This window comes from Genypterus blacodes, unplaced genomic scaffold (genome assembly GCF_046128005.1).
Source record: "Genypterus blacodes isolate CSIRO-AG114 ecotype Tasmania unplaced genomic scaffold, CSIRO-AGI_Gbla_v1 ptg000031l_1, whole genome shotgun sequence".
Classification (NCBI taxonomy): domain Eukaryota; kingdom Metazoa; phylum Chordata; class Actinopteri; order Ophidiiformes; family Ophidiidae; genus Genypterus; species Genypterus blacodes.
The window spans coordinates 56,879-79,684 of record NW_027466844.1 but is presented as its reverse complement, the minus strand read 5'-3'; the positions used below and the strand labels follow the sequence as shown (position 1 = coordinate 79,684).

General features: G+C 46.4%; 2 protein-coding genes across 2 annotated transcripts; one reads left to right on the top strand and one right to left on the bottom strand.

Moving 5' to 3' along the window:
• Positions 1 to 1,458: 1,458 nt before the first annotated feature.
• On the top strand, positions 1,459 to 11,406 carry mettl24 (methyltransferase like 24). The gene is made up of 5 exons (XM_076145854.1): positions 1,459 to 1,485; positions 1,667 to 1,759; positions 4,523 to 4,656; positions 7,476 to 7,701; positions 10,773 to 11,406. The coding sequence occupies exons 1-5, from the start codon at positions 1,459 to 1,461 to the stop codon at positions 11,088 to 11,090; spliced, it is 798 nt and encodes a 265-aa protein (XP_076001969.1). The 3' UTR covers positions 11,091 to 11,406.
• cdc40 (cell division cycle 40 homolog (S. cerevisiae)) lies at positions 9,827 to 22,223 on the bottom strand. The gene is made up of 15 exons (XM_076145855.1): positions 22,034 to 22,223; positions 21,613 to 21,699; positions 21,136 to 21,265; positions 20,945 to 21,031; positions 20,716 to 20,855; positions 20,536 to 20,632; positions 20,224 to 20,363; positions 19,251 to 19,325; positions 18,577 to 18,622; positions 16,912 to 17,013; positions 16,259 to 16,374; positions 15,600 to 15,733; positions 13,839 to 13,915; positions 12,425 to 12,569; positions 9,827 to 11,548 (listed from the first exon to the last, which is right to left on the bottom strand). The coding sequence occupies exons 1-15, from the start codon at positions 22,211 to 22,213 to the stop codon at positions 11,371 to 11,373; spliced, it is 1,734 nt and encodes a 577-aa protein (XP_076001970.1). The 5' UTR covers positions 22,214 to 22,223; the 3' UTR covers positions 9,827 to 11,370.
• Positions 22,224 to 22,806: the final 583 nt, after the last annotated feature.

Here is a 22,806-nt window from a genome sequence, read left to right as displayed (position 1 = left end):
TCAACATTCTCCTCTGTTCTCTCCACCATGTTGTCTCTGGTCAGCTTGTGTGTTTGGAAGAACAAAGAAAGCCTGTTATTGAAATGTGTGTGTGTGTTCATGTGTGTGTGTATAGCACTCATCTGGCCCTCTAGGGTAATTATGTTGATCACGCATCATTGGCGCAATCATCTCAGCGACTCAGATGCCGCGGAGAGACGGAGACAGAAAAATGAAAGGAGGGAGCCCCAGGAAGTGAGAGAGGGAGAGAGAGAGCAGGAGATAGAGGGAAGGAACAATGGAGGAGGAGGAAGTGCTGAGGCACAGCAGGCGGTCAGATATTTTCACAAGGCACGAATCGATTAAAGGCTGAACGCCAAACAGTGACTGCTGTGCATGTGTGTGTGTGGGTGTGTGTGGATGAAGCTTAGCAGCACACATTAAAGCGACAGCTGATCCACTGTGCTGTCCAGTGGAGGATCAGCATCACTGGAGGAGGAAATAGCACACGGTCCTGTCAGAGATAATGTATTGGAAGAATGCTGTCTGTGTGTGTCTGTGTGTGTCTGTGTCTGTGTGTGTGTGCCTTTTGTACATTTACATGCCATGATGTGCACAGAATCAAACATGACACATGCTGTCACAGAGCAGTGGTTCGTGTCCACACATAAGCTTCTATGTCAAGTGCATCTGTGTGTGTGAGCACATAGGTTTTACCCCTTTAGTGTTTATATGATGTTATGGTCCAATTATTTCCAACTAATAAACACAATGCCAATAAAGCATGCTGAGTTAAAGGGAATGTGTGTGTGTGTGTGTGTGTGTGTGTGTGTGTGTGTGTGTGTGTGTGTGTGTGTTATTGTCCTATAAACAACCTGCATATTCACATTGACGGCAGATTTTTTACTCCAGCTATCAACATCTGGACCACAGGGAAGTACTGAATGAGTCACTTTAAATGGAGCAAACTAAACTGAAATTAGCGTGTAAAGAAAAAATTCATAGCTGTGAACGAACACAAACAAACAGTGATGTCACCACAGATTATTCAACAGATGTGCCCAAGGTGCTGACCACACATACATACAATCTGTGCACAAGCTTGGAAAATGTAAAATAAACTGCAGCGCTCATAAAAACACAAGTGAGAGGAGCGATGAAGAGGAGGAGGAGGAGGAGGAGGAGGCAGTCTATTGCGCAATTGTCCGTGATAATTCATTTGAGTGCAACTAATGAACACTTGGCTGTGGCGTTTGACCTGGGAAATGAATATGCAATCATACCACTTCTTACCAATACACACACACACACACACACACACACACACACACACACACACACACACACACACACACACACACACACACACACACACACACACACACACACACACACACACACACACACACACGAAACCTCTGGCTTTTAATCATAAACAGACACATTCCTGCAGTGAAGCAGAGCTGCCAGCTCTCAGGAATGCGATGGCAGCAGCTCTGCTACACAGTAACGCACAGCCAGAAGTAATAAGTGGAGATGAACTTCAGCAGATGTCTCATCAGTGACGCACACGCATAACACGTCCTCCGCCCACTGGCACACCGCATCCCACTTCCGAGCAGTGGCTGTCTTTTTGTTTTTGCGGCCTACTTTGATGTGATTTTAACTCTTTTGTTCTGGTTCTCAGGTGCCATGGCGCATCGACCTGCAGCCGAAGGCCGGGGGCGGATCTCTGGAGGACGAGGCCAGAAGGTTCTTGGATTACATCACCACGCCACAAGTAGGGTGACAAACGCCGCTTCAGTAGCAAGATGTAACCCTCCACGTCCTCCTACCTCCTTCACTTCTTCTCCTTCTGACTAAACTGCAGTATTTGTGGCTGTGGAACAGGATGTGCAGTATTTAAACAGGAGTCCATGACTGAGGGACTCTTTTCTTTTCCTTCTCATTCAGCTCAGTCCGAGAGTGTTTATCTTGCCCGGCAGCACACACACAATTCATTACTCTATCGATTAACACAGAGATGGAATTCGCAGGCCGCATATTCAAAAACCTAATCGATGTGACTCTGTGGTGTGTGTGTGTGTGTGTGTTCATCTATGACTGCATTAAATTACTACAAATCGATTAAGGCGTTCAGCGTGGGAATTTAAAATGTATCGAAGGGCGGAGAAAGCGTGAAATTTCGTGCCCTTGTCCGTTTTTTCAAGGTAACGGCTCCATTTTCACTTTTGAAAACATTGTCCGGCAGTTTCTTCAACCTATAGCGCTTGAACACCACTGGAGGCGCCACCGAGAATGAGGCGGCACTCATTCGGCTCGACGTGAATTAGCCTTTGAATGTACATACAGTGTGTGTGTGTGTGTGTGTGTGTGTGTGTGTGTGTGTGTGTGTGTGTGTGTGTGTGTGTGTGTGTGTACTGTGTGAGTGTCTGCATTTGCGTGAAAGAAGAAGACCAAGAATAGAGAGAACAAGATGTGTGTGTGTGTGTGTGTGTGTGTGTGTGTGTGTGTGTGTGTGTGTGTGGGAGAGAGTGTGAGAAAAGCTGTACTGCCAGTGGAGCTGCTGATCAGACAACAACTGTCCAATTAACAGCTGTCACACCATGCACACACACACCCCCCCAAAGGAAGACATCTGGGATATCATGTGAGTTCCTCTCATGTAGAATAAACAGTAAATTCTGAATCTTCTTCAACCTTTAGATGAATGTAATGGAAGAAGAAGAAGTGCAAGTTTTCCCTTTGAAAGAGTCAAAATAGCATTAATACTTAACTAAAGAGTCTTGTAAAAAATGTATTTAATTTGCTCAATTGCTCACTTTATCCCTGAATGGAAGTACTCCACTCTACAGCATCACTTCCTGTAAATGCTGTCAGGTGAGTTTTTCGAGCCTCGGCGTCTCAAGTTTGACATAACGGAGAAAAAATGTTCAGTCTTTCATTGTGCATTCTTCATTGTGCGCCCATGAATGCTGTCAGTTGTAACAATCCACCCCCAGTGACATGATGGAGCTTTTAGCGTTTTTTTCTTCTTCTCCTTCTTCTTCTCTCAACCCACGCGTGCAAACCTCCGTTACAAACCAATTCTTGTGCACTTTACAACAAAGACGCGCTGGGTGACTTTTATCCTCTCTAGCGTCTGAGTGGGTTCCCTCGCCGCCTGGCTTGTCACTGAAGGCTGTAATTAGATATGCATATTGGAAAATACAACACGGCACATCACAGAGGCGGCTGAGAAGTTCTATTGAGTGATGTGAGAGAGAGAGAGAGAGAGAGAGAGAGAGAGAGAGAGAGAGAGAGAGAGAGAGAGAGAGAGAGAGAGAGAGAGAGAGAGAGAGAGAGAGAGAGAGAGAGAGAGAGAGAGAGAGAGAGAGAGAGAGAGAGAGAGAGAGAGAGAGAGAGAGAGAGAGAGAGAGAGAGAAAGATCGACTTACGTATCGCGTCGGGAATGCAAATATGCATGAAGGAGCGTTTTAGAATGTCAGATGTGGCTTTGTTACAGGGCTCGGGACCCGTTGGTTGATCATTTCCTGACAATAAAATGAGTTGGAGGGAAAGGAGGGAAAGAGGGAGAACAAATGATTTCTACATTCCTTATTGCAATCGTCACTTTCTTCTTTAATGTTATTATCAAGTGAGTGATTAGACTCTACGTGGAATACAGGAAGTCTTACTTACATCACAGTGATGTAACCGCAGAGGTAAAGATATCCTGCTTACATGACACCAAATCACATGTGAACTGACTGCAAAAGCTCAAAATCTGTAAACGCTGACACACAGACACTGGCACACACACACACGCAGAGCTGAGACATGTACGCCTTGGCATTTTTTTACGATTCTGTTCCGGCCTGATGGATTTGGCGCATTAGTTATGTAAAGCAGTGCAGGTATAAATGAATAAATAGATTCAGGGCTGCAACAGGAGTCAAGTGAAGACCCGTCAGTGATGGAGTGTAAGGTTCATAAGTATAGAAGTGTTAGAATAAAGACAAAGAACTGTTTTGTATCGGATCAACGTGTATAGAATTATTGTATATTTGCTCGATTATCTCTTATGCGTGGACATTGGCCCACTCCTCTCCTCTCCTCTCCTCATCTATTACCTTTCCTTCTTTCCTTCCCTTTCCTCTGCCTTGGCAGCGCCGCCTCATCAGCCACCAGCTGCACATTGTGATGAATAGTTTACGTGCCGCAGTCGGACACGGAGCCTGGAACGCACAGTCTGGGGTCAAATACAGGAGTTTGCATTGATTTATGGCGTTTGCCGTAATGTATTTGGAGAAGCGGACATGTGGCATATATCACATCAGGAGAGTTCAGACGGTGTCAGCCAAGTTGTCATCAGGTCCTGATTGTGAATCTTAATGTGTGTGTATGTGTGTGTGTATAAGCCTCAGCGTGTGTGAGCATGACTATTACTCTTCGTACATGTTGAGTGTTAAAGAAATATCCATAATAATGACAACATTGATGATGACATAGCAGAAATCATTGAAGTGTGTGTGTGTGTGTGTGTGTGTTTTCATGTGTCTAGGTGTCATGTGTGTCAGTGGCCGGCGAGGAGGCGGCCCAGCAGGGTCCCGAGGGTGCTTGGGCTGTGTGCTTAGACCCAAAGTTCAGCCTGAGCCACAGAATACACAACAAACACTGCAGGGTGTACTCGTTTGGGTGGGTATAAATAAACAAACACACACACACACACACACACACACACACACACACACAAATCTCCCAAGTAACGAATGTGCGATCTTGCGTCTGTATATTTATCGCTGTGTTTTTTCATTTCTAGAGTAATTCCTCTTCCTCTCCTTGACCCGAGAAAGTATTTGACCTTGTTGACACCGTTCATCCGCTCGCTCTCCGCCGGTTGAGTGTCACCGAGTCGCGTCCCTGTGGAGGTGCTGAGGTCTGTCATGTGTCGGGGAGGCAGAATATTAATATGGACGACGAGTGATGGCGCAGGTGTGCGACGCAGAAGGGGAGGGAAGGGCTGATCTTTCTGGAGGAAGGAGGTCAGAGGTCAAATGGAGAGATTGGAAGGACAACAGATCTCATTTCCTCTGTCCAACTCCTGGGAGGTCTCTCATATAAACGCAGGCAATTCAAAACTTCTCAACACACAAGCTGGTGCGAGAATATAAGGGAGTCGCACGTCTATTAGAGGAAGTAACTGGGAAGAAACATACTTCATATTCATTTCATTATTACTTTGTGCTTAACTGCTTAACCTTTGATCTGAGCATCATCTTGGGAAAACACCATTCCAAACGCTGAAGTCAACAAAAGCTGTATTTTAAAAATGTTTCCTCTGATCTAATAAGTCCCCGAAGGAATCTAATGTACGTGCTTATTCAGAAACAGCAAATTCCAAAAAAACACAGAAACTCCATAACGGCAGAGGAAAAAGTCCAAACGCCTTCAGCCCAGTCAGCTAATCAAGTCAAACTGAAGTCCTTAGCTTCTTTTTCGTGACAGTGATACACTCCTCACTGTGTCCCCTATCTGACCTAGATTCATTCGCGCAGACACACACAGGAGAGCGAGAGAGCGAGAGAGCGAGAGAGGCATGGTCATAACTCTTGGGCCTGTGTTATGTAGGCTGAGTTTTGCAGTGCTGTGAAGGAGACTCACCAACCCTCAACCACAGTGTGTGTGTGTAATGTTGTTGAAACATCTCATTTGCATGCTGTGTAACGAGCTGTGCCCTGGCAGGACGAGCAGCTGTCCTGTAATTGGTCCGTCACGTGATCAGGGTGTGTGTGTTTGTGTGTGTTTGTATATGTGTGTGTAATCCACCTTTTCACCTCTCCTCCTCCTCCTCCTCCTCCATCTCCTCCTCTTGCATACTGTAGTTTCAGCGTCTTCATGCTCGTACATCGTCTTTGTCCCTCGCTGTGTCTCCACTCGTGTTTAACGTCTTCCAAAATGGCTTCATTTAGAAGAGGAATCATCTGTTGGTTTGAGGCAAAAACAACCATGTTAACACTGAGTAACACTGTTATTTATGCATTCATCCTCCTGCTGTGCATCTACCAATAGGCACAAACAACAGTGAGGAATATGAATAATTAATGCGGTTACTACAGCAACTGGCATTGCACGAAAATCAGAAAACATTTGACGTCGGCTTAATCGTTTATAAATTTTGTGCATAATCAGTTTTTTTGCCGCATTTTAGAGGAAGGCAGAATGGCTTTTAAGAGGACAAAGATATATCTGGGCCCGCTCGCCGTCCTTCCCTAATGTAATTACAATGTAATTACAATGTAATTACAATGTAATTACAATGTAATTACTCAAAATGGTGCAATCTGTGCGTGCACCAACGTGGTTTAGATGAGCAGCGGCGAGAGTGGAAACAGAGAATGGTTGGACATTTTCAGGTGGTTAGGAAAGCCTGTGTGGAGCCAGCTGGCTGTGGGGAGGGAGAGGATGGCAGCGGATCAAGTGGACACAGCGTAGGTACTGTTTATTGATTGTGCCAGCGACTTGGAAAGGCCATTATTGGCAATTTGCATCCTCAAACTGTCAACACAAAATCCAAATCACAGATCAGAGTTTTGGACAGCTATATCTTACATTTCATTGGAGCCTCACTCTTTCTTCCCTGCTCAAAGTCCTGGAATCAATATGATGTTGTGAAATCCCCTTTATTTATATCATCTCTTATGTCATCTCTCTAATGTTGTCCACATCTTTAGAGGTGCAGAAAGGCTCTAGTTCTAGTTCGAGAGGCCCCGGCGCAGCAGCGTTCAAATTTAGAACATTATTTAGGCTAAAGCACATCAAGGGAATTAAAATACCTGCTGAACGCGCTGATTAATGCGGCCGCCGTGTGTTCAGAAGAAGGGCGAGAGGGATGGAGGGACAGAATCGCGGGGAACTGAGGGCTATTTTCAGACCTGTGTTGGAGACAAAGGGGAATGTAAACAGTAGAGGACGTGGAGGCGAATATACGGGCGAACAGAGGAGTTTAAAAGGGAAAGAGACGAACCACCAGCCGCCCACCCAGCGTTTGTTAGCGTGACTCTGTGGGATGTTGACATAACAGCGCAGTGTGAAGACAGGTGGACTCGTACATCAGTGCACCATCATGGACAACCCCACAACCCCCCCATACCTTTGAGAGTATCCGTCCTCCATGCTGGTGTCGCCGCACTGATTTCCGGCCAAAACTCCCCGATGAAATATTTAGCGCAATGATAAAGGAGAGATCAGCTTGCATCTCAATCTTCTACTCATCTTCCTCCCTCGCATTCAGGGACCAGAGAGTCTCATCTGTAAGGAGGTGTTGAGTGAAATGTACCCCCGCTGCTGCAATTACAGGATAACGCCGCAGCACAAACAAGGCACGAGGGAACGCCGAGACGACAACCTAGAGAGGAACAAAGGAGAAAATGACAGTGTTAAGGGAGGGGTTGGGATGCAGGAGTAAAGATGGAGACTCACCACACGCTCCTTGATCTTCTCTCTCTTCCATGCAGGTTGGGCGTGGACGACCGGTCCCTGGAGCGTTCCCTGGCCTGGGAGGGGTGTGAGGTCCACTGCTTCGATCCCAGCCTGAAGCAGCCCCACATGCAGCAGGAGGAGATGTGGCTCCACCGCCTCTCTGTGGACTGGAGGGATCCCAACCCCGCCGCCATGGCCCAGCATCAGCACGCCACCACCAAGAAACTGGGCACCATCATGAACGACTTCGGACACAGACAAGTAAGAGCAGATGCACTACTGATAGACCGCAAAGCCCCTTCAACTAAATACAACCATCATTAATTCTTCTGCTGTCATTATGTTCTTGGCTCCAGGTCCCTTTTATACTTTAGCATTTCCCCTTTAAATATAACCACGCTGCTAATTCTCCCTTAAAGGCCCCTGAGCAATTGTGTTCCACTTCATCAGATAAGGATTTGAGCCCAACGAATGAATAGAATGCATACAAATAAGCAGTGAATGCATCTATTCAGGTTAGAACATCACGATCCCCAGAGGATGAATTTTGACACGTCGGTGACCTCTCCTGACCTTTCCAAAAGCACAACTGCCAACAAATATCAGAATCTAACGCGCAGACGGCTACAGACTTTACTGAACATGCTCGTGCTCCCCAGAGGATGAAACCCTTGATCGCAGGCCATCATGAGGCCAAGAATGTGTCTACGGAATCTACGGATAGTTGATTCATATGTGCACATTCCTGCTCCCAAGAGGATACACCAGTTTGAACCGGCTTTAACGGCTCTGTGGCCTTTTTCTCTAGTGGCCCCTCTCAGCACAGATATTATATTCTTAGCTATAGCTTAGCAATACAAGTAAACGTTAGCAAAATGTGGTAATATGTTGTGATTTCCAACCTGATCGGCAGTTAAATCAAAAGCCAAAGTCAGTGTGAGCAGAATGCAAACAAGCTCAGGCGTGAAGCAGCTACATTAATTCAAATGTATGCACGCTGCTTTGAGTTGTTAATGCATTTTCTGGTGCCAAAAACAGAAAATCAACTTGTGCAAGTGACTTGGAAAGAAAGGAAGGAAAGAGGATGTGTTGTTTTCCTGACATGATATAATTACGTGTGTGTGAGGAGACAGTTTCCAACATGCCGCTTGTTTTTAAATGCAGAGTTGCACACGTCAGTTTTTTAATGAGGTTTTAAAGCAGCGTCGCCTTGCGTCTTTAAACAGGAACACAAGCAGCGTGGAAAGAAGAGGTTCGGAAGTTCAAAACACCCTTTTGTGCCGTGTTTTCGTATCTGCGACGTTGAAAATAAAGCGTCGACTCTACTGTTTTTAGCCTTGTGATGTTTCCTACAATGCGGGATAGCAGTGAGGCAGTGAGACAGTGAGGCAGTGAGACAGTGTGCCCTCATTCCTCATCTTACCTTTCCAAATTCCGCCATGATCAATGAGTTGAATCAATCGATCTGTTCTTGATGCTGCCTACTTTTCAAATTAGGTCATATCTCTTGCTGAAATTTATGATGTTGCGCAAAACATTAAAGTTAATTAAAGTGTCGGATTGGGGGGGGGGGGAATAATCACATCTCGGGCAAAGTGACAAGCCAAAGTTGAAATCCTTCATTTTTAAAGTTACTCTCTCAATTTGTGTGATGGAAAAGTTGCTTAACTTGACTTCAAAAGCATCGTGTCTTCCAATGCGGTGCTTAATGTAGAGACGGCTGTACAGAGGGGGATAGTTAATGTTTTGATCAAGCTCAGCGTGATTCACTGGATGAAGAAGAAAAACACATTTGGCCCGACAAGTTTTGGAATTCCACATGAATATTTCATCGTAGGAATAGAAAATGTTTCTAGGGAAAGTGTGAAATGAGGTTTCGTACAGTATATTTTATCTTCTCTCCAAGCTTAAACGATCTTAAACTAGTCTTAAATTAAGGACAAGAGGATTTACAGGAGGTGTCATTTCACATTTTAAGTAAACAAAGTCTGAAATGAAAGCTGCTTTGAAGGGGAACAAGTCAAGACTACTGCAACCCCTTGGATTCACTTTGACATCAAATACTTCGCTCTAAGCTCAGTAGGAGTGTGTCATCATATCTGGGTTCCTCTCTGCAGCACGGTTGAGGATCATTTAACATAACTCACTCTGCACCCTAGCGTCGCCACTCTCATCCTTCCAGAAAGTTCCATCGCCATATGGCCTCATATTCACACCTGATCGCTCTCCTCTCCCTCGCATCTTCTCCTCCTGCGGGGGAGAGTTGATATCGGCAGCTCTGGATCGGGAGGGGAAAGCAAAATGCCGATTCACGTGGAAGTGTATCGGTTCCCAAAAAAAGCATTCCACATCTGTGAGACAGAATGAGGCTATTCCAACCGCATGATTAAAAGAAAAAAAGAACTTTAATACAAGCAATAGTGACAGAATGTGCACACGGGCAAAAACTACAGTTGCAGACGCACACATAGTGACACTCCAGAGAGGAAGAGGAACATCAGAATTCGATGATACCACATCATTTTCCTGTTATGAGGGTTTTGTCTAATTAAGGAGCGCGTCTCTGCGTCTCCGCTCGGCAAGAGTTCCCAGGCCCTTAGGGAGGACGGAGACGAGACAGAGGACTTCAAGTTGGACTTTTTTTCTCTTGGGGGGGAAAGGATTTTTGAGTTTCTTGTACTTAAAGGTTCCGTTAATGAGCCGAGGGGGATTCTGTAATGTCACCAGAGGCATCGATTAGAGGAATGTTCATTAACACTGCAGCTGTGTTATCGTGGCGCCAGATGATGTTCTCTGTTTCATTTCACAAACTTGGACATTCCCCAAAATTCAGAGCAAATAGAAGCATGAACATGATTTCGAACATTCCAATATCCAGGCTACTTTCCATATAAATCTGTGCTCACATCCTGTTTTTACAACCGACTCTGTGGCGGACGATGTTAGAATGCAATCTAAGGTGATTCCTAAAGGTCAACAGAAGCAGCCGTCCAATAGAAACCCAGCTTCAGTCGCTCTATTCTACCTTGCACGACTTTGACCTGAGGGTGCAATTAATATTCATTTTACAAAACATTTCCTCTCCACGCCTCCTCCAGCACGCCCTGTCAGCCCGCTCTGTCTCTCGCTCCGTCATCGCTACCACCAAAGCAACAACAAAGGCCAAGCTTCATTTAGTTCTTTTTCATCTTTTAATGATGTTTCTGCTCTTAATAACTCAACAGAGCTTAGTGACGCACTCCTGCAGTCAGAAAACTCATTTATTACCTCAAGAATAATAATCGTATTCAAATTTGATGAGTCCCTCCCTCCCTCCTCCTTCCTTGTTGTAGGTGGATGTGCTGAAGGCGGACATGGAGAGCGCCGAGTGGAAGATTTTAGAGAACCTGATCCTGGAGGGAGTTCTGGACTCGGTGGGTCAGATGCTCTTGGAGATCCACCTCCACTGGGCCGGATTCGAGGTGGGGGGCGACGACCCGTCCGTGGTGCGTTATTGGTTCAGCCTGCTGAAGGAGCTTGAGCGGGCCCATTTCCGTCTGTTCCGCGTTCGCAGTGACCCGAGCAAGCCGCGCCTCTTCCTCCATAAGAACGTCCTCAACGCCAGCAGTGCCTACACGCTGGGCTGGGTCAACACACAGTGGAAGCCCTGAGGGATGTGTGACCCAAAGGGGACCGAGGTTGCTCCCCGTGGTGACGCTGACTTAAAAAGTTGAAGTGTCTCGGCTGAAACGACCTTTAAACGGGCATTTGCAAGTTTTGTCTAACGTGGATTTTGAACACAAATCCTTGCTAGAATCCATATGCAGCCATGTATCTAACAGAGTTCTCTTATCTGGGCTGACCTTTTGGCAGAGCTTAAAAAAATCTGTTCTGTCCAAACGCACTCACACACACACACACATACATACACATACATACAACAGGGCCGATCTAGTCCCAGAGTTTGATTTGTCCGTCCCAGCCACAGGTGATGACCTTGGAGGTCTCGTGCGGGTGCCACAGGGCGCTGATGCACACCTTGTCGTGAGCCTTAATCCTGTGGTAAAGCTTGGTGGTTTTCCAGTCCCAAATGTTCAGCTTGCCGTCCGCGTCCCCGGATACCACGTAGCTGGGGAAGAGGAGGAAGAGGGGAGGGAAAAGATGGAGAGGTTAGAACTTTGAAAAAAAAGAAAATAATCCTTTCTGCATCACCTGCCAAAAAGTGGGGGCCTAGGCAGGAGATGGAATGTTACCATGGATACCTGAAAAAGGGTTATGGCATCTGTCTATGGATGTGGGCGGAGGAAGAAGTCTTAATTGGTGTTTGTGCTACAATTGGCTGTTGGATTGCTATTGTTAGTGCTCCTCATGGTGCCATGTCATTCTGAACAGCTCTCCATCAACTGAAGTAACTACGTCACACACACACACACACACACACACACACACACACACACACACACACACACACACACACACACACACACACACACACACACACACACACACACACACACACACACACACACACACACACACACACACACACACACACACACACACACACACACACACACACACACACACACCTTGAATAATAAAGCTTTTTGTATATGAGTGTATTGAAGAGCTTGACTGTTTTCTTCCATTTTTTTCCCGTCATTAAAAATGTCATCAGACAAATAAATGGACAACAATCCCTCTCTTTAATGAGACAGGTTTATGGTTTATCCAGTCACGGTTGTGTCTTATATAATGTGTGATGTTGCTCCTGCCTGCCGGGTCTGCTGGTTGATCTCATGCTAAGTTATTACTCTCTGGCCGTGGCCTTGTTTGTCCCTCTGGCATGGATGCATGTTCTAGATTTTGCTTCATTAACTGAACTTAGCCGGGAGCGTTTCCCACGTTCATGCCGTGACTTGAAATCTCGTTGACCTCACATTATTACTTCCTATTTTACTGAGTTCCCTAATCTCCTGAATCCCAGAGAGGAGACGGGCCTTACCTCATGTCTGGGGAGAAATCCACCTGGCAGGCGTAGCCGGCCACCATGTGGCCCTTGAAGATCTTCTTCTTATTTAGCCGGAAGCGGTTTTGGGCTCCGAAGATCAAAATCTGGTTGTCCATGGACTGGCAGGCGAGCCATTTACCTGCAGGAGGACATGAGGAGCAACACAACAGCTGAAGTCACTACTGCAACACGAGGACAGAAACTCAATCCACAAGCCTTAAAGACCTGTCAAATGAATAATGACAAAATAATAAAAATGTAATTGCAATGTAAGTGCTTAGTAGTTTGCCAGAGAGCAATTTAACTCTATTTTGTAAGTGATATTATGAAGCCAAACCTGCCTGAGGGACACAACTTGTGCAATATACACAAACACAGCAAACGGGGGAGTGAGTGGATTATATTCCACATCGGACATGCAATCACACTAAACACACACATCATCTGTACATTTGACATTTCAAGCCAATATGGGTCAAACTGAACATTTTGTAATCAGTGGCTGCTCAGCTTCCAGGTCCTGACAAACTCTCGGGTGTTAAAATCGCGACCCGGTGGTAAGAAGCGGCGCGTTTCACGACTCACTGCTCTCCTTAAGAAGGGAACATGATGGAAATGATTAGAGTGGCTGTTTATGTGTGTGTGAGAGAGATCTGCTGCTGGCGTGTGAGTGTGAATGTGCGTGTGCTGTCTGTTCCTAACACCTGGTTTTCTAAAACACAAATGAAAGACGCAGCCATCCGCAAATACCAAACGTGGGCGGCGGAGGAGCGGGGAAAGCAACGTTGGCAGTTGCTCGGCGGCACTCGAGCTGTCTTCTTCGTTAACGCGGCGAGAGATGGAGGGAGATGTGGCGGCGAGGGCGTCGTTTAGACATGAGAGGGAACCGAATGGCTTCCCTCTGAGGACGCATATTATTCAGACAGCGGAGACAAACACGGCAACGTCAGGACAAATATGAACACAGGGCAGAAAGTGAGAGGAAATGAGGGGAAATGGGGAAATCAAAGCAGGGAGACGGGTCAGAAGCTTCCCGCGTCTGTTGGAAGCTGGAGACTCAGGCTTCAGATTTTAAGTGTCAGATTGTGCGAGGAAGCCTTGGCTTGTTAGTTTGGCTCTGGATTCGGCTCAAGGAAATCTGTCACGGTGCTCCACACCTGCTTAAGTTCCTACAGTGTTCGTCAAACACGCTCAATCTCCGAGGCTTCGCTCAGAATTTACCCCGCAAACAAACACGATGAAGCTGAGCCGAGCCAGACTTCATCTCCTCAACAATGACTCTCAAGGGGAGACGAATCAAATTCAATACTCTGTGTGTGTGTGTGTGTGTGTGTGTGTGTGTGTGTGTGTGTGTGTTTAAGCTCTCTGCTAGTGTGTGCTGTGTGTGTGTACATGGCTGAGTGCTCACCGTTGGGAGAGAGCGTCACGGCCGGCATGGAGTGCATGCTGGGCTCGGCGATGTACTTGAAGTCCACCGGGATGTCCCTGGAGAACGCACACAGGAAGGAGGAGGAGGACAGGATGGGGTTAAACAATGGCTTAGAGAACAACCTGAGCAAGGAAATGCCAACGCTGATTGCTGCTTACTGGCGGCGGCGGCGGCAGCTACTTTAATGCCGCGCCACTTACAGCAAAGAGATCCACTTATTTATTCATCCACTCTTTGCTCTTTCACCCTTGCCACCCTCAGCTTTGTTGCTCTGCCACGTCTCTCTGCTCTGAGCTCCGCCGGTTTTTGCGCCAGATCAATCACAGCTGCCTCGCACGTGCGACGCCACATCGACACGCTAGTTTATTCTAATTCAGGTCACCGCCCTGAGAAACACAGTGACTAATGTGTGTTGCTGCACGGCCTTAAGTACGGGAGAACAACAGTCGGGAGCTCGTCTCGCTAACCGAGGGGCCGCGTCCTCGTCGCTGACAAGTAACAGCTGCGGCAAAGAGATCGCACCGTGCACCGGCAACACAAACACGGAACACATACCACATAGAACACAGGCCTTTGGGCAGATAAGCCAAGTTAAACTGGGGGGAAAATCAAAACAACAGGCGCTTCCTATCTCTCAGCTTTGAGCTCCAGAAATAACCAATGTGAGCTGTTGTTGTTTGGAGAGGATCTGGAGTAAAGGGAAGAGCGAAACAAACGCACAGACGCGAGGTTTGTTTGTTGTGTTTCGTGTCAATCAAGCTCAGGAGCGAGTGTGGAAACAAAGACGCTCGTGAGAATTGGCGGAAATTAAATCTGTCGGGTTTGTGCGTTGCGAGGTTGAGCTAAAACTTTTGATCCTCCCACAGGAGAAACGTGTGGATACGACACTAAACTCATTACCCTTCATCTCTTCTGTCTCTCCTCCCCAGTCCGTCTTCATCCCACGTGTCCCTCTCTGCCGAACGACGCCTTTATGTTCAAGAGCTACACTAATTCCCTTTCACTCTGCGTTTGTTGTAATCCTCCTCCCTCCGCCGCGTACGAGGGCTTTAGCTGCCTGTACAGTAGATAAACCTCTGCTGCAGATAAGAAGTCCGGGCCGGCGCGAGCAGAGAAGTGAGAATTTCAATTACGTGTAGGAGTTGGCACCGTGATTTCAATGACTTCTAGATTTTCCCACCATCCGGCCCTCACCCACTCTCTCCCTCTCTCTGCCAGCTTCCGCTTCTATATCAGGGGATCGACCGCGCCGTAAAAAAAATCTCTGATGACGCTGCTCGGCTCGGCTCTGCGAGGGAGGGAGGGAGGTTAGACGGAGGAGAAAAGGAGGCGAGCGCAACGGCAAGAGCCAGGTGGCGTCCGTGGGAGAGCGGGGGCACAGTAAAGCCAGCCTTTGGCCCCGGCATACCACTCGTTTTTTTCCCGCTCCCACGCTGCGGCGAGAAAAGAGCCCATGGGAACGGCCTCCTTCCCGAACAAGCCTAGAAAGAAGAACGACGGGGATCCGGCTCTTTCGCCACGGTCTTGTATCAACATGCTGGCCCTCACGTTTTCCCACACTTACACCGCTTTCGCCATTTAATAGCTTGCAGTCTTACATCACAGTGGAGTGGCAGAGCAGCTGGGGGTCAAGCTGGGGGAGTCGTTAATAAAGAGTCTAGCATTCTGAATTACTGATGAAATGAGTGTTGACCACATTCATATTCACTACGTTCTGAGTCGTCCGTGTTCCGTACTCACCACTCCCAAACTCGGAGGCTCTTGTCGTCCGACGTGCTGACGAAGCGGCGGTTCTCGTCAACGAAGGTGATGGTGTTGACGGCGCCCAGGTGACGGTCGTACTCCTGGACCACCTCGCCTGTCCTGATGTCCCACTGGAGACGGGAAAAGCCGGGGGACAAAGACACGTTCATGTACACTCACAATACGTTGAAATGACTGCAATGACGAAGAAGCAGCAGCAGCTCTCAAACTCAGCATTACTTTATTAGAAAACATGTAAAGAACAGAAAAACAACTGCCTGGAGGTCTGTTTGATTCGGTTAACAGGATGCATTTTTGCTCCAAAGAGACATAACGTCCAATTCTATTTGTGCTTTCCCCCCTCCGCCCCTCCCCTCAAGAGCAGCCATCTGTTGTCAGGCTGAGAGGAGAGCTGCAGGATTTAAAGATACCCTGGTTTATTCTGCCAGATATTGGGATAATGACTCCAGCTCTCTGTGTGGCTAAGAGAGCTGCTCGCTATTCTCAACTCGAGCTGACAGGACAAGTGAAACTAAATGATTTGCATGTGCAGTAGACTCTGATTATTAAAATAAGCAGGTGAAGTGATTTCACTGTGAGCCCGAATTGGATAATGTTGTATTCAAAAAAGGAGCAATCTGGGAAAAGGTCTTTACCTGGACTATCTTCTTATCCGACATGCCGGCCACGAAAAGGTTCTGCTTGTCCTCGTCTGGGTTGAACTTGACGCAGTACGGCACCTTCTTGTTGGTGAAGCGGGAGATGCACTGGCCTGCAGAGAGAGAGGGAGGCACAGACAGTGAGTTTCACTAAACACACACTCAAGATGTTTTAAATGTAAAAACAACTTTTTATTGTTGTGTGCTCAGCGGCGGCGTCTGCTTTGAATTCATCCGACAGTAAGGAATCGCCACAGGAATGATGCTACAACTGCGAGAGGACACGAGGGATAACAATATCTGCCTCACTTCATTTACAGCTGCGACGCAAGTACATCAAAATGTTCTTTCTGCATTAACACCCGCCGCTCTAATCACCGCTTCCACACACAGCCGGGGGACAAAACAAGACGGGACCCACAGCGACCTTCCGGCTGCTGAGGATTTGGATGATCTCAAGAACTGTTAACTCAAGTGGACTCAGATGGGCTCCTGATGGCAACAAGTGGACTCCGTGCTCTCTTCTGCCCCCTGCTGGAATGGCACTTGTTTAAAAGGGATGGGGGTGTTGCAACTAGAGTCAATTGGAAATCGGTGTGTGTGTACATTTTTCTCCATTAGGTCGTCAGAGCAGCATCAGAGGAGCCTACCTGTCTCAGAGTCCCAGAGTTTGAGGTGACGGTCGTAGGCGGCGCTGAGGAACTTGGTGCCGGTGTTGTTGAAGCAAATGTCCCTCACTGCTTTGCTGTGACCTGTAGAGAGGAGGGAGACGGATTACATAAACACACACATTTTTAGGAAAAGTCACTTGGTAGGCTCCACGGCTCGGATGTGGGAGAAGATCTGAGCTGAATCCTGATCTGAGTGCAGAGGAGGAGGAGGAGGAGGGAGAAACCAGACGACGCGCTCCATCTGTACTTTCAGCTGTTCTTCACCCCTTTCTTCTCACTTCCTGTATGTGAGGTGAGGTCCCTCTGCCTTCGGCACACTCAGGCGTCTCCCCTTGTCAAAACGGGCAGCCGTCAGGGCCGCGCTGTTTCCACGGTGATAGCAGAGACCTAATGCCTGTCTGCTAACCCTGGTGCACTGGCAGACCTGAGGCAATGCTGCTGCTGTTGCATAAAGCCTTGATCGTGTGTGTGTGTGTGTGTGTGTGTGTGTGTGTGTGTGTGTGTGTGTGTGTGTGTGTGTGTGTGTGTGTGTGCATGTGCATGTGCAGGAACAGGTGCTCTCACACACACTGCACAAACTAAAGGCAGAAACCAGGGCACGCGTGTAATGAAATGTACCTTTTTCAAAACAGAAATCCAGACCGTGTACCTAACTAATCAAACGCAAGACGACTCTGTGTGCCTTCTACTATTACATTCCGTGATTAAGTAAAGATTATATTCAACGGCACGTTTAATTGAATTTCATGGGACGTCTTTTCCGGAGGCAAAGGAAGTGAGACGGGAAATAAAAAAAGGACAAAGCTCAGACAAGCGCTTCAGTTCGGAGACACGCAGGAGCCGAGTTATCTAAATACAAATCATTCAAATTAAATTGAGTCCAACAGCCCCGAGAGAGAATAAATATACTCCCGGTAAGACGGAGTGACCCTTGCTTTAGTGTGGCAGATAAGCAGATAGCAGAACAGCAGCGGCGACGCAGCGGGAGCAGAACGTGCACAGCTGAGAAAATGCATCCTAAAGATAAAAAATAAGTAAAGAAATCATCAGTGGCTCTACGACTTCTCCAACTCATCCGTTCTCAGTTGATCCACCCTGGAATGGATTGCCTGCTGCCCCGCTCCTCTTGTGCCCTCTCTTACCCTTCCATGTCTCGTTCCCCGCGCCCCCCCCCCCCGGCCTGCTGAATAATGCATCACGCTGCGAGGGAGCTGACAAGCACAACCTGCGGCTGGAAACGATCTCTATTCTGACAGCGTTGTGCCGTCTCTCCGTGGGAACAGCGCGGCGAGAGTGAGCCGCATGCATTACACCGATGCCCCAACCCCCCACCTCTCACCTCCACTCCCCTCCCCCAACCACCCCGCAGTTTCTTTCCCTCAGCGGTCAGCAGATGTGGCGTTAATGTCCCTGTACCGCTGAGCTCACACTCTTGTCACTGCTCTGAATAATAATTTCCCTACAGGCCGAGCGTGTTGGGGCAGATTACATATCTGCGTGTTTGCAGACGATCTGTTGTTTGGCGAAATGTTGTGATTTGGTGGTGAATTCCATAAATATTGTATAAGCGCTTATTTTAGGAGCTTATTGTTAAACGTCAAGCACAATGATCACAATCTAAAATGACATCAAACCTCAACTTACCAATAAATGTGCGTACACACCTCCTCTCGCCGTAAACCTCCCACAGCTGTGAAGAGAGAGGGAGAGATTCAATTAACAAGTGTGTTCTGCCACATCACTGAACGCTGGGTAAGAGGGCAGAAGAATCCAAATGAAACTCAATTGACCGTGTCGGGCATCGCTCGGTGTGTAGAGACGAGCCGCGCAAATACGTCATCGTCTCTGCACAACCGGCACATCGCGTCCCGTCGCCATGACAAAGCTCTAGTCGTCAGGAGTGACGTAATCAAAAGAGCTGAGGATGAGTCACGGTGAACACACTATAATGTGTTGCGCCGTAACCAGCGGCAACACCAATTTTCCCCTACATATGACCATTGACCTGAATCCGAGAAGTTACAAGAGGCTCAACTGTTCTCCGACAACCGCACAATAGCTTTGAATAGTACAAAAAGTAGGAAAGTGGAGTAAAGAACACAAAGTCAAATTTAAACGTTTAAAGGAAAATAACACAAAGGGTTAATAGAAAGTGCATTGTAATGTTAATGCAGTGGACACTAGAAGCCTTACCCCAAAAGCAACACAGTTTCTGGTTATCAACCCTCCCATAAAGATTAAATAAGTAATAGATGAAGTTCTTGAGTACATTATAACCCAGTAGGTTTTATAATGGCACCCAGGCTTGTTTCTCATACCTTGATCTTACAGTCCATAGAGGAGGAGAGGAGTAGATGACCGGATGCAGGGAACAGTCGGATCGCACTGACACCCTAGAGGAAGACACAGAGAACACATTAATAATTGAATCGCACGTCTGTGTATCATAAATATGCAACTGCAAATTCTCAGAGCGTTTCTTTCTGCCGCTCGCTGCTTAGCTGAGACTGAGCGTCGTCTTATTGGCACACCAGATATTCCGCTCACATCTTCTGCCCCGAGACAACAAATACGCTGCCTGTGGTTTCAAACGCAGCCTGGCAGCCCGTTCAGAATTTAATGCAAAAAAAACAACAACCCTATTTCTAATTAATTCTCCTTCAAAGTGATTGAATGTGTGGAACCACTGTGAGATTGTGTGCGCACAAGCAGCGCTGCTCCATCAACAGCCACATAAAGTTTGATGTCTTTCTTATGGCTACTAAAATGTTTCTTACATTGTCAGGAAGCCACAAAACTTCTGTGACGTCTGCGTTACTCATCCATAATCCTACCATCGTTGCACTCATTATCTTTTCATCCGCCGTTCTATTTCACATGAGAGTCTGAAGGCTGGGACTGTTCCGGCACAAAGTGGATGGAAGCCATTTTAAACCTTGAATGATTTCTTTCTCCCCGTAAGCAGCCGGGCAGATCTGAAGCTTTGGTGGAACATTTCCTGGAATACCTCGAGAGGCCTGCATTTACCATTATATTTGAAATATAAAAAACAGTGCTTTGAATAGACAGAATAATCATGAAGGTGTCAGGAGCGAGGTGCTGGTTGCATAGTGGAGTCTTGAGTTTATCCAAGGGGACACGGGCAGTTATTACTTTTAAAAAGTTAAAATGTCAGTCTATACAAAACAAATCCAGTCAGTTATTGAAATACAACACTTCAACTTTGGCACCAGCACACATCCAAACAACGTGGAGCGCCTTAAATACACAGTATTGTCCCTTCCCACTGACCTTGGTGTGTCCAGACCAGACATGGATCTGTTTCTTGGGGAGGTAACACTTGTCTGGAGCTTCTGCACTGCGCAGGTTGATGCCCACATCCTGTGGCACGTGGAGGTAAGACCTCCCCTGGTAGTCATACATGTCCTTAACTGGGGAGGAATCACAAATAAAGACATCTTGTAAATACCCGGCCGCATTTAAATTCATTTCAAGGTGACTGGGCAGATGGGCAAACATTCATGCCTGACAAAAACTAAGATGTTAGACTTTAAAGTGTAGCTAAAGCCATTGAAATGTCTAAATTTGAGAGAGCCAGGTTACCATGAAGAATGGTCTTCTCTTCACCAGGCGCCTCTTCCTCATTACGTCCCTTCTTCTGCCTCTTAGCTGTGATCTCATCCAGCTCTTTCTGCTCATCCTGTAAAATAAATCAATCAATCAATGAATCAGTTACAGTCCAAGCTGCAATGAGAAAGGCAGAATGAACAAATCAAGCTTTACCTCTGATGGTTTGGCCCCATCTTTCTCATCTGCATATTTCGCCCATGGCCCTAGGAAGGTGTCAATCTCTCCTGCTTCGCCACCTTTGACCTTCTTCCTCTTCTCTAACTTCTTGGCTCCACTCTCAAACACAGTGAGCCCTGAAGGAAAAGCCACCACAGATTGTTCTACATTTCGCTTCAACAAAAGTTACAACGACATGAAACATTAAATGCAGATGAATATTTACCTTTATTTTTCTCTGCTTCATCCACTGCCCCGATGTAGCTATTGGTGGTTATTTGATTCGTGTCAACGGATGGATCCAAAGCGTAGCCTATAGGCAGAGAATAGAGAGTTGCAAAGAAACACATTAAAGTTGGATGAAGCCAACACATTTAACAGATCAACGCCAATACTGGACGGGATAAGTCACTTTACCAAAGGTGGAGAAGGTCCTCCTTTGCTGCTCAAACATGAAGTCATTGACGTGAGCAGGTTCTGCAAAGCCAGACAGCATGTTCCTGGGGGCGGCCATCTGCTGGGTTTTATATGGGTTCATTGGGCCAAACTGTAAGGAAGAAGAAGAAGAAGAAGAAGAAGAAGAAGAAGACAAATAAAGATGTGAAACTGTGTCATTACTGTTAATTATTCAAGTAAATACCCCAATGCTGATAATTATTATTTTTTTCTTTTAAGCAATGTAAACCCTGTACTTTGTAAGCATTAGTGTTGTGGATGTGTGTGTTATTGTTCAGCACCCAGGTTATGTTCAAGCTTAATCAGGCTGAAATATAAATCACCTGTTGTCCAATGGGCATCTGGAAAATGGCTATTCCAGTCGCCTTTAACACTTTATTATACTTTAATTACAACAAGTCCCCAAACTAAGCCCAGTGATTGATCTTGGAATCTTACCTCTGGTGCAAACATGGTCTCAAACGTAGGGTTATAGCTGACTTCCTTCATTGATGGATCCAGATGTATTCCTGTCATCACAGACTCCTACAATGGACAGGAACACAGTCAACAAGCAGATTTAAACTCTTTCACAACCGATAAAGGTCCCAAGCCACGCTGTGAGTCTATATTAGAAACTAACTAGAGATTTACAAAAGCAGATTCTACACGTTTTTTACACTACAGAAACGCCACTATGTATTTCTATTCGGCGTTAAACACTTATCTTTATTGTATCTTTGTATTATATTGTATAAATTCGTGTTCATGATTTCGTATTGCCCAGGCAAATAACTTATACATTAGCGCGGGAAGTTTGTAGTTCCATGATTTCCAGTCGATCTACATGCTAATGCTAACAATCGGCACTTTAGCTTACCTTCACAGCGACCTCGGGCGCCGAGTTTAGAACAGCCAGAGCCATCTTGTGTCCGGGGTCTAAAGGTTTGAGGTGAGCCGTGGCGTCTGGGTGATCTGGGTCGACACTGGCATTAGATTCCTCATTTTCTGGATCTGAATCGCTACCGTACGACGCGAGGGAAGCTATGGCAGCAGACATCTTGGATGTTGTGAATTTCCCGGAAAGAGGAGGGCGGAACTCCCGTTGTAAAAAAAAAATTAAATAAACCATAATTTCAAAATAAATGTTCATTATAATATAGTATCGATATAATTACGCGTTCGTTATAATTGACTATCAATATTTGAAGTTACTTATTAAAAATTTGAATAACGTAAGTGGTGCAGATTTACACGGAATAAAAAAAGTATACGCTGACGATTGACAACAGCCACTGTAAGAGCCAGAGACGAAGTGGGTGACTGATTGGTATTGTATATAAATGTGGTTTGGATGACATCAATGCCGTAACCTTGTTTATTGGATGACATCACTTTGTTAGATCGACGGCGTACTTTCTTTATTTCTGTAGCTATAGAGTCCCATACTGTTGTACGCGAAGTAGCAACCCAATAAACAACACATTTGCCTTTGCCACATTTAAAAGGAGGTTATCTAGTCAAGTCTGGTCTTGCGCATGACCGATGCGGTGTGGAAGGCTGTACCCAAGACGTCACATCTGGGTGTTGGAGGAGAGGAACTCTCTTAATGGCCTCTCCCAAGGTTTTTCCCTTTTCCTTATACATTAAGGT